This window comes from Colossoma macropomum, unplaced genomic scaffold (assembly GCF_904425465.1).
Source record: "Colossoma macropomum unplaced genomic scaffold, Colossoma_macropomum, whole genome shotgun sequence".
Classification (NCBI taxonomy): Eukaryota; Metazoa; Chordata; class Actinopteri; order Characiformes; family Serrasalmidae; genus Colossoma; species Colossoma macropomum.
The window spans coordinates 919,544-930,722 of record NW_023495280.1 but is presented as its reverse complement, the minus strand read 5'-3'; the positions used below and the strand labels follow the sequence as shown (position 1 = coordinate 930,722).

The 11,179-nt window shown below is 38.1% G+C and overlaps 1 protein-coding gene across 1 annotated transcript; it reads left to right on the top strand.

Annotated features, from left to right (window-relative positions):
• The first annotated feature begins 136 nt into the window (after positions 1-136).
• Positions 137-11,112, top strand: parp9 (poly(ADP-ribose) polymerase family member 9). The gene is made up of 9 exons (XM_036561872.1): positions 137-328; positions 3,430-4,347; positions 7,395-7,616; positions 7,829-8,044; positions 8,157-8,214; positions 8,732-9,283; positions 9,373-9,509; positions 9,608-9,764; positions 9,946-11,112. Exons 2-9 carry the CDS (start codon positions 3,469-3,471, stop codon positions 10,233-10,235), a joined length of 2,511 nt encoding a protein of 836 aa, XP_036417765.1. The 5' UTR covers positions 137-328; positions 3,430-3,468; the 3' UTR covers positions 10,236-11,112.
• Positions 11,113-11,179: the final 67 nt, after the last annotated feature.

Sequence of the window (11,179 nt, the reverse complement as noted above, 5' to 3'; positions counted from 1 at the left end):
GGAACGGGAAGATTCGAACAAGAAGCTGGCGAAGACGTAGCTGACTTCAGCTTCGTGTTACTCGTGTTACTAGTCCTCTTTCACACGGGAACATCCACCACAAGAGCTCATTTGATCGATTTTTGGGAGAAAAAAGACCATAAATGTAAAAGTGGGGCTACTTTAAACCTGAGACGAAGTGGCTTTTCGTGAAACGCCCTTGGTTTCTTGTAAAGAGAAACTAGGCTAAGCTGGGAAAACAAGTTTTACTTTCGCTTTTTTATATGTAACGACGTACTTAGTCTTCGCCGTCGTTTTTCAGGCGCATTTTGCTTCCTCCATAAATCAGGTAAGATGGAAGAATCTTTACATTTAGCTGAATTTTTCATCAGGTTAGCCACAGCAGAACACGAACATAGCAGCTTTGTTATATGTACAGTAAAGTTCGTAGCGTTAGCTTAGCATACTTTACCTTATCTGATGTTTTGAACGGATGTGAATGCTAGCGCGCTTTATTTTATTAGGCTAGTCGTATAAAACTTTTTCCGTCTAAATGATTTTCCGTCTAAAATCAAACGTAGTGACTGTTTAGTTTTTTAAAGCTTTATTTAGTTTTGAGGACAGTACAGCTTTAGTCACTCGGATGTAGTTGCTTCCCCTACGGCAACGATAAATGGCCATTTGTGACAAATACAGCTGGGGAATCCATATATCGCTGCTGTCGGAAGAAAACATCGTATCTCCAAAATGTTAACTTTAAAGGAGAGGGAAAAAACATTTTAGTTCTGAATGGAAGTTAATGGAACTAGATTTTTCCAAGCACTTCTGGAGCATTTCTGGGTGTCCGTTCATCATGAAATTTTGGCACATTGTGAAGGTCAACTATCATTTTCTGAAAAGAAAAAAAAGTACAAAACGAAAAATGGAGATACGGGGTTTTCTTCCGACAGCTGCGATATGTTAATACATGTCATATATTTGAAGTCCATATATCAGATTTCTGTATGTTCCTATGGCATTTTGCGTCACTTCTGGCAAAAGGTGGGACACTTTTTGGTGAATGCGGCAGGAGACTCTCCTACTCAAGCCTTTTGTGTTTTTATGAGTTATCGCAAGCCTCCTAAATCAAATGCATGAATATTATAGACCCTGGAACACTGGTCACTGGTCTCGGTCTCGATTTTAAAATCATTACACCCCTAGTGTATTTACTGTACGCTACTAGCAGTACAGTAAGACATGTTGATCAACAATACATTGTATCACATATGACTGAATGAATAACAATCATGAACTGATTTGGCTTAATATTCTTAAAAATAGGTGCCTCTAAATTTCCTTCGAGATCAATAAAGTATCTGTCTATATATCTATCTATCTATCTATCTATCTGTGGGGTGGACCGCAGACTGCTCAACACAAGACCTCACGAACATCAGTGAGGCAGGCTAACACTATACATACACTATATTGCCAAAAGTATTCACTCACCCATCCAAATCATTGAATTCAGGTGTTCCAATCACTTCCATGGCCACAGGTGTATAAAACCAAGCACCTAGGCATGCAGACTGCTTCTACAAACATTAGTTAAAGAATGGGTCGCTCTCAGGAGCTCAGTGAATTCCAGCATGGTACCATGATAGGATGCCACCTGTGCAAGTCCAGTCGTGAAATTTCCTTGCTACTAAATATTCCACAGTCAACTGTCAGTGGTATTATAACAAAGTGGAAGCGATTGGGAACGACAGCAACTCAGCCACAAAGTGGTAGGCCATGTAAAATGACAGAGCGGGGTCAGCGGATGCTGAGGGGCATAGTGCACAGAGGTTGCCCACTTTCTGCAGAGTCAATTGGTACAGACCTCCAAACTTCATGTGGCCTTCAGATTAGCTCAAGAACAGTGTGTAGAGAGCATCATGGAATGGGTTTCCATGGCCGAGCAGCTGCATCCAAGCCTTACATCACCAAGCACAGTGCAAAGCATCGAATGCAGTGGTGTGAAGCACGTTGCCACTGAACTCTAGAGCAGTGGAGACGTGTTCTCTGGAGTGACGAATCACGCTTCTCTGTCTGGCAAAATGGACGAGTCTGGGTTTGGCGGTTGCCAGGAGAACGGTACTTGTCTGACTGCATTGTGCCAAGTGTAAAGTTTGGTGGAGGGGGGATTACAGTATGGGGTTGTTTTTCAGGAGTTAGGCTCGGCCCCTTAGTTCCAGTGAAAGGAACTCTTGATGCTTCAGCAGACCAAGAGATTTTGGACGATTTCATGCTCCCAACTTTGTGGGAACAGTTTGGGGACGGCCTCTTCCTGTACCAACATGACTGCGCACCAGTTCACAAAGCAAGATCCATAAAGACATGGATGAGCGAGTTTGGTGTGGAAAAACTTGACTGGCCTGCACCTGACCTCATCCCAATAGAACACCTTTGGGATGAATTAGAGCGGAGACTGCGAGCCAGGCCTTCTTGTCCAACATCAGTGTCTGACCTCACAAATGCACTTATGGAAGAATGGTCAAAAATTCCCATAAACACAATCCTAAACCTTGTGGAAAGCCTTCCCAGGAGAGTTGAAGCTGTTATAGTTGCAAAGGGTGGGCCGACATCATATTAAACCCTATGGATTAAGAATGGGATGTCACTCAAGTTCATATGCGTGTGAAGGCAGACAAGTGAATACTTTTGGCAATATAGTGTACATTATTATGAAACACCTTGGCTTACGTACATGGATTAGCTCTTAAAAGTGATAAGAACAGCAAATGTGGGGCAGCACTTAAAACCTACATTATCAAATGGCTACATAGAATTTTAAAACCAATAAATGTTTCACAATTTTTAAAATATGATGTTGAGTGGAGACATACATGTGTGAGAATTGACAAAATGGATGGAGGCTAAATTGAATTAAAAAAGGGATTCCTGAAATCAGGAATTTTTTAACAATTGGGCACCAAGCAGAAGGTTTTCATGTCTAATGTGATGGAGGTTTGTGCATTGAAAGATGCCCTTTCAGGTGAGCCCTGCGAAAGCTAGTACTGCAGCTGGTCATAGGAAATGAGGAGATGCTGAGGAGGACTTGTCAACTTGTATCCAAGGTCTTTTAGCAAACTTTAATGAAACAATAGGATAGCTCTGTCTATTGGTAAAAATTCTCATAGACCATTGAAAAAATATTTTTATTATAAAAAAAGACTTACTATACTTACTATAATTAGATATTCATACATGTATATAACCCATTGAGACTTAATTTATAAGTACATACATGTTGGAAAGAGAGGGTAATAAACAAACACAAGATTCAGACTCAGTAAAATATACATCATCAGTGGCAGTAAGTAAATGAGAATCTCCATGTTGCAACAGATGGGGAGAACATTCAAATCACATTTTAGTGATGACTCTGAAAGACCATTCTCATGTGCTTTCATTTCTTCTTTTAAGGGATCTCTGCTGTTTTTGGCTTGAGGCAAATTAGCAACAATGACTTCCACAGAATGTATTCCACTCACTGTAGAGTCAACTAAGATTCTGGAAAAAAGTCATCTTGCCTTTTGCAACACTGTAAATGGAAAATTTGGTTGTACAGCTGTGTTCCGCAATGTGGATTTTACCACTGCTTCATCCATTGGCAGCAGCAAAGGAACAGTCATACCTGAAATTAAGTACTCAAAACAGCTGCCTGGAGGCCTGAAGATATCTGTGTGGAAGGATGATCTCACAACTCACAAAGCGGATGCTGTGGTCAATGCAGCCAATGAGCAGTTAAGTCATGGAGGAGGACTTGCAGAAGCTCTGTGCCGAGCCGGAGGTCCTCAAATTCAACAGCAGAGTGACCAAATCATAAAAGTGCGGGGACGTGTTGCTACAGGTGAAGCTGTTGTCACCCCAGCTGGAAATCTCCCTTGTAAATACATCATACATGCGGTTGGCCCCCATGTGCCCCCAAATCCATCGAAGAGGGACATTGCTGCAGCCGCGCCCTTGCTGGAAAAAGCTATGTGGAGCATCCTTCAATGCACTCAGTTTCACAACTTACAGTCTGTTGCAATCCCTGCAATTAGCTCTGGCCTTTTCAATTTTCCACGGCACATCTGCGCAGACATCATTGTAAGAGCTGTGAGGTCCTTTAGTGATGTGAGAAACGCGCAAGGCATGAACCTAGAGGTCCGTTTAGTGAATAATGATGATCCTTCAGTTCAAGAGATGCTAAGAGCTTGCAAGGAAATTCTGGGGGCGTCTGACCCCCAAAGTGGGGCAATGCAAATCCAAAGCACCTCATCAGCCACGTCAATATGGCCCCGTCTGGAGCTGGGAAACGTGACTCTCTTCCTCAAAAAGGGCCCCATTGAGGCAGAGGCAGTAAGTAAAAGAACATAATAACGACAATTTATTAGCCTCTATAAACTACCATTTCTCTAGGAAATTATGATCAGTATTTAATTTTTTTGAGTAAACTAAGTCATTTTTACCATCTGATCATGTCATTTGTAACCTTTCTCAGAGTATTCTCTTTTGTGTGTACAATATGTAGTACTCAATTAATGTTTGCCAGTTTATTCATTTAAGATTTGAAATAAACATCTGCTATTATATTACTTGCATTTCTTAAAAATATGATAATCCCACTTAAAAGTGTATATTCACCAACCCCCCACATTGTAAAACATGGCAAGGGTCATAGTGCAAGTGCAAAAATAAGGCACAAAATAGGGTGCAGGTGTGTTGCATATATTGTCGCATTATATTTAACTTTAACGTTATGCTTCTGGTATTAAATTTGGAATTTTAAAGCAACAATCCACTTGTTTGTGTATTATAGTGGTATTAACATGGTGTGTTGTTAGGTATGACGAAGTGGAGGAAAAAATGAGTTTTTAATAAAATCAAAATTAATAATTATAGCCCAATAATAATAATAATAATAATAATAATATCTTTATTTATTTACACTTTATTAATTTATTTACACTTTACAACTTACAACCTTACAAATAAACCTAATCCTGTAAATAAAATGAAAGCAATTGAAGTGAGTACAGTGGAAAGTTATAGAATTAAAAACACCACACTGTCAACTCAAATGGTTTGAGGAAATCGATTGCCTTAAACGGTTTAGTGTTAAATAACTTAAACCATTTAACCATAAATAATTCCCTGAACTGAGTACAAACAAAACATATGTTTATTGTTGTATACACTTAAGTAAACTGAATAAACTGAACTAACACCCTCCATTTTGTTTGTCTTAAAATGATTCTGTCATCATTAATGATGTTCTTTCTAACTCAATTATACATCTTCTAATTGCTCTGGACCATCTTGGTAACTAGCTAATGTTCAGCGTAAAGCGTTAATGTAGCTTCAGAAGTGTTTTGCTACTACTGTACCACACCCAGCAAGCGTCACTTTAGTAACTCTCTCCGTTGATATCGAAGGAATTGAGTTACAAATACTTAAAATACAACCATACGCCTATAGGAAGGTAGGCTGGGTAGAATGATGGTAGGGTACAGAAGGTGAAAAGATCTCATTTGAATGTCTGAAATCAATAAAGTTATGAGAAAAACACAAAAAGTCCAAATCATTTAAATGTAAATAATGAGTTATCACATAAATTTACTGATACAGAACACTTCAACAGCTCAACCACTGAATCAACTGATGTTTTAGCTAAAAACATTAGAACATATTTAATTTGTGCTGAGGTGACCAGCTACTCCTGATAGGCAGACAAGACTATTTCATGTGCTTGACCATTACCTTTAATGTGGGTAATTCTGAATAAGCTAAAACTAGGAGTGATACATGGAGTAAACAGTCTGTCATTCATTATAAGTGTGCATACATAGTTAGAAGAGAGAAAAATAATCCAGCCACACTCAATTGTCATCTTTAAAACCAGCCCCTTATTGGCCTGTTTGTATTTGTGTGTAATGACAATTTAAATAAAAATAGTGAATATATTTAAATTATCTTAACTATCTCAACAAATTTCAAAATCAAAACATTTTTAAGTTAATTTGAATTTTTCCAACTTTCAGTAGAATTTAAGTTGTGTTAACTTAATTCTTTGATTGTGCAGTCTTTTACAGTGCAGTAATTAAAGCCCAAGGGAACCTAAATCTGTATTTTCTTTCTAAATAGGTTAATATTGCTGTATATTATATCTGTATTATATCTGTAGTCAGACAATAAAGTTAGTCCTGTGAGTAGCTTGCCAATGTCCACTAAAAGACTGATGTTTTTCTCCAACATTCTTTCTCAATGTAAATCTAAACTTGGGCAGTGCTGATCTTGGGGAGTGTGAATCCTCACCAATCACATTGGAGAAAGCTAACAACCTGCTAACCTAGAAAGCATGACTGAACTAGCAAGAACGCCTGTTCGTTCAGTCTAATGGCCATGCCAGCGTTCTCTGGAAGCATGTCCAGCAGTAATAAGAACCTTCTTCTTGATGACACTATACAAAAGCTGGATAATGTTTTTAGTGAGCTGTGAACACAGCGAGGATAGTCTACAACATGGCCTGTATATGTAGAAGCCATTTCACTAATTTCTCCTCGCTGCACTCGCGCTGATGTGTTTAGTGTGCTTCAGTGCTGTAGCATGCTGGGAGTGTTGAATGGAAGGCTGTTCCATGTATAATGACACGTCACATGTTTAAAGCACAATTAATAGTAACAACTAAATTGCTTGTCCATATTTATTACAAATAAAAAGAATAAAATAATAAAATAATTCAGTTAATTAGTTTGTCATTGGGTGACATGGAATGGAACAGGATCTCAAGTCAGAAAAATATCATTTTGCCCTTGTGTTTGTACTAAGAGTGGGCCAAAAGTAGCACAATTACAATTTTGGACTTGAAAATAGTACTGAAAATAGTACTGTGTGGCCTGTTGCAACACCTCCACCCATGCCAAGACACATGCTATAATTTTACCCACCAAAATATCAACTGGGGCCAAACAGGATCAAAAGTGCTTGCTCCAAACCAAATTAGCAATTCGCTGGCACAAACACTAAACTGCACTTGCACCTGCATGAAATAAAGGCCTACATGTTTCTAGGAAAATACGGTTTGGAGTTCACACATGATTTGGCATATTATATTAATTCAAACTGGAAGTATAACAGTGTTTTTAATTTTGTTAACTACCTATATTTGTACAGAATTTATTAGGCTTTAATCACAATACTTGAAAGAAACACCCCAGGCTTTGCAGCAGGTGTGTTGGAAACAAATGGCAATTCCTGAAATGACCATGATAGGACATTGCACCTATGTGATTCCACACATGTGATGCTGTAATGCACCACACCATACTAGGTGAATATTTTTCTCAAATGGTTTGATCAGCCAGGAATATAATTAACCCCAAACACTCTATCAATTTTCTCTTTAGACAGATGTCATTGTGAACACAATATCGAATGATCTCGACTTATCAAAAGGCTTCGTTTCCAAAGCAATATTGGAAAAAGCTGGATGGAAAATTCAAGATGAAATAGGAAGGCCAGGGTGGAGGACTATTCCTGATGGCTCCATTACTGAAACTAATGCCTATAAACTGGATTGTAAGGCAGTATACCACACTGTCTGTGCTGTGAAGGGTTCCATTTCCTCAGTAAGTCAGGTTAAATGCCTGAATCATTAAATAATAATCTTTCCATAAAAACTCTGTCATACCAGCTTTTTATAGCTAATAGCAAATTTTTCACCATTTTTTCTTTAATGGCAACTTCAGTTTAATGTCTATTAATTTGTTTAAATCAGTGTCGTGAATGTTTATCTCTCATCAAAACATTGCTCATCTCGTGGGAACATTTTGTTTTTTAGATTCAAAAAGTGGTCACACGTTGCCTTGGAAAGGCTAAGGGTAAAAGCTTTTCGTCCATATCTTTTCCCGCTCTCGGCACTGGCCACCTTGGATTTCAGAAAGAAGACGTTGCTCAAGTAATGATCAGTGCAGTAGTGGAATTTGCCAGGGAACATAAAGGGAAGAAAATGGATGTGTATTTTGTCATTTTTCCAAAGGACACTGAAATATTCAAGGTAAAATTACAGCCTCACTTTGATGTGTGATGTCAGCTTTACTATGCAGAATGTATATCATGTCAAAATGTCAAACGTTTAAAGCATTACTGACAAGTTTGATGTATTTCAGGCATTTGAAAAGAAAATTGATTTCATTAAGAAAACCCAGAGCAGGACCACTGGCCAAAGTAAGATCATCCAAACATTAATTTTAGGTTACTATCAACTTCTGTGATAACTGTTCTGACTTTAGTAGGGACTATATTTACTTGGCCTGTTTTTTTAACAGTATTCATAATTCATAATTAGAGAAACAACATTAGTATATGTGCTGTGGTTTTCGTTGACATTATCCTGATGGTTTACAGGGTTTAATAAAATGTATAAACAAAACAAAAGTTAATTTATAAACAAAACAAAAATGACATGATAAAATTAATGCACTGCATGGCCAAAGTCAACTTGATTCTTTATACTGCATCTTATAAAACAGTGTTTACTTATCTAAAAACTTATTAGATGAGCCATCTTAAAGGCATTGTAAAATCTTATACATGCACATATAATTGCACACATCAGTCAAAATCTGTATTAATGTGTTATTAAACATTTTGCTGATAATAGAGTAATCTTTGACCTACTCTTTAACCTTAACATTGGTGAAATCACCAATATAGTGCTTCTCACTGCTTTATTTTCTTGCAGCGACAGGTTCAGTGTTTTATAATACTGAGGAAGCCAGTGGAACGCCTGTCATTGACCTGTTCTCCAGCTCTTGTGAGGCATTAAGAGAGGCAAAAGCATGGGCATGGAGAATACTGCATATATCTTCTGGTGATATCACAATAAATAATAACCATGTCATCCAGTTTGGCCAGGAGGACCATGGAAAACTGATGTCCCTTCAAACCAAATTTAATGTACTCATCACAGTGTTCTTCAGGGATGGCAAATGTGGCATTACCATCAATGGTGAACCCACAGATGTCAGTTCTGCAGCATTGGAGGTGGAAGTCATGCTTCTGAAGGCCCAAGAGCACTTCGCTAAGGCTGAGGAAAATGACCTGCTGCACTCTGTGGTCTACTGGCAGGCTTTCCCTGGCTCAGAAGAACCAGAGATCAACGCTGCTTTGGAGAAAGCTTACCTTTCGGGTGTTGACAATGAGATTTTTTCAGTGAATGGCAAAGAAGTCAAGATTGATTTCAGGCATTTGCAGATGGAGAACGAAAATGGAGGGGCAAAGATTGATAGGATCAGTAAGTATACGACTGCATTACATGATATGTTTGTACAGTGTTTATTACATCTGACAAGTTGATCAATCATTTTTCCCTCTGTATGCTAGGTATTTTCAGTCTCTATTCCACGTTGCCCAAGTTGAAAAGCAAGTCATATTATGCAAGGACCCCCATTGAAGAGAAGAGCTTTACAGAAGCAGAAAGAAAGAGAAAATTTGAAAAATGTGGCCTGAACGTTGTGAAGGTAAGCCAAAAGCATTTGTTTCACACTATGTTGTTATACCACAGAACTTTTTTCTGATGAAAGCTTTGAATGGAATGTGGTTTTCTTGGTTGTTCAAGGTGGAGAAAATAGAAAACAACGCCCTAAAGCAGGTATTCGAGTTGAACGAGAAGCGAGTGCCAGGTAAATCCAAGCTGCTGTACCAGCGTGTGACAGCACAGTTCTGTGAGCTGATCTGCAGGGTGGGCTTCCAGAGAGAGTATGCGCCACCGGCAGGTATGGCCCACCCCCGCTATTTAGAACGTCCCTGAAGGTTTCCAATACTTGGTGTTAATCTGATGGCTAAAGCTGATTAAGTTGCAGAAAACCTTTAAGGCTGTCATTTCTCTTTCATAAAGAGAAATGTTACTTCTTCATTCTTGGTAATAAGCCTCTTTAATGGTTCTCTTTCCTTCAGAGCAAAAGTATGGAGCTGGAATATACTTCACTACAGAAGTGGAAAATGCTCTAAAGTTGTGGAAGGACTATGAAGAAGAGTATATCTACATCATTGAGGCTCAAGTGCTCACTGGCCAGAGCACAGCTGGGTCACCACAATTGATTGTGCCCCCTCCTACTAAAGCCGACCCTCTCGTCCTTTATGACAGTGTGACCTGTGCTAAGAAAGACACCTATGTCATCTTCAATGGCCAACAGGCCTTACCAGAATTTCTTATCACATGCAAAAACCCAACAACCTCTGTTTAGCTGAATGTTTACTGCATTTGCCACAAGTCATTGTGAAGTAATGACAGAATGTGCACATGTGCGTACATAGCCCAGCCTATTGAAACATGAAGACAGGTTGCATAAGTCACATATAAATCATAGCATATTTATGATAGAAGCAAAAAATATATATCATCCAGTTGCTGTTATGTTAGGTCCACGTCAATATTTAAAAAATAAGGCTTACTAATTTCAATGCTACCAGTAAATCTGTTTCTGTAAACCCAGAAAATGGATGAAAAAGCAAGTCAAGCTTATTATTTTACAAAATGATTTATTTTGGTTATCTTAGCCACAGAACCTCTGCTACAATGTGGAGAAAAAATAGAAAAAGTTAAACTACACACTACAAAACCATTTAAAACAGAAATCATTTGTTGTGTGTGTACATGTTACCAGGCAGACATTACTAATGGCAGATCCTCTTTGGGTTGCTCTGAACATTCACTTTATTTTTCCTGTTTTGTTTTTTTTTAAACCTCTGTATGTTGCTTTGGGCCTACTCACAGTTTTGCTTTCCTTTCTACTGAGTCTCATTACCTGCTTACACCTAGGAATGTGGGAAAACAGGATGATTTATAAAATTATTTTTGTTTCATAAATCACATGGTGATTTAAATAAAATTGTATCCTACTGTAGCGCTGTGAGAATACAATAATGACTTTGCTGGTCAATTATATAGGGATAGGTTACTATTTCTTTAAATACAGCATTTGATATTATATGGACAGAAGGTTATAGTTTCTCTGAATAGAAGAATTGAGGGTAATAAGGTTATATTTTACTAGGATTATTATGGTTTATTTTGTGTGTTGTACTTAAGCCTGTCCAATAATAAAATGCAATAGATTTCAACTTTGCCTCTTATGATTATTTTACTAAGTCAGGGTTTGTCTGACATTGTGTAAATCAGAGTTTTCTT

Bases quoted from the DNA above. Each gene is read 5' to 3' on its own strand.
- parp9 (XM_036561872.1), top strand. From the start codon at position 3,469: ATGACTTCCACAGAATGTATTCCACTCACTGTAGAGTCAACTAAGATT. The intron at 8,045-8,156 runs GTAAAATTACAG...GATGTATTTCAG, and splicing joins AGGACACTGAAATATTCAAG to GCATTTGAAAAGAAAATTGA. The intron at 9,510-9,607 runs GTAAGCCAAAAG...TGGTTGTTCAAG, and splicing joins GTGGCCTGAACGTTGTGAAG to GTGGAGAAAATAGAAAACAA.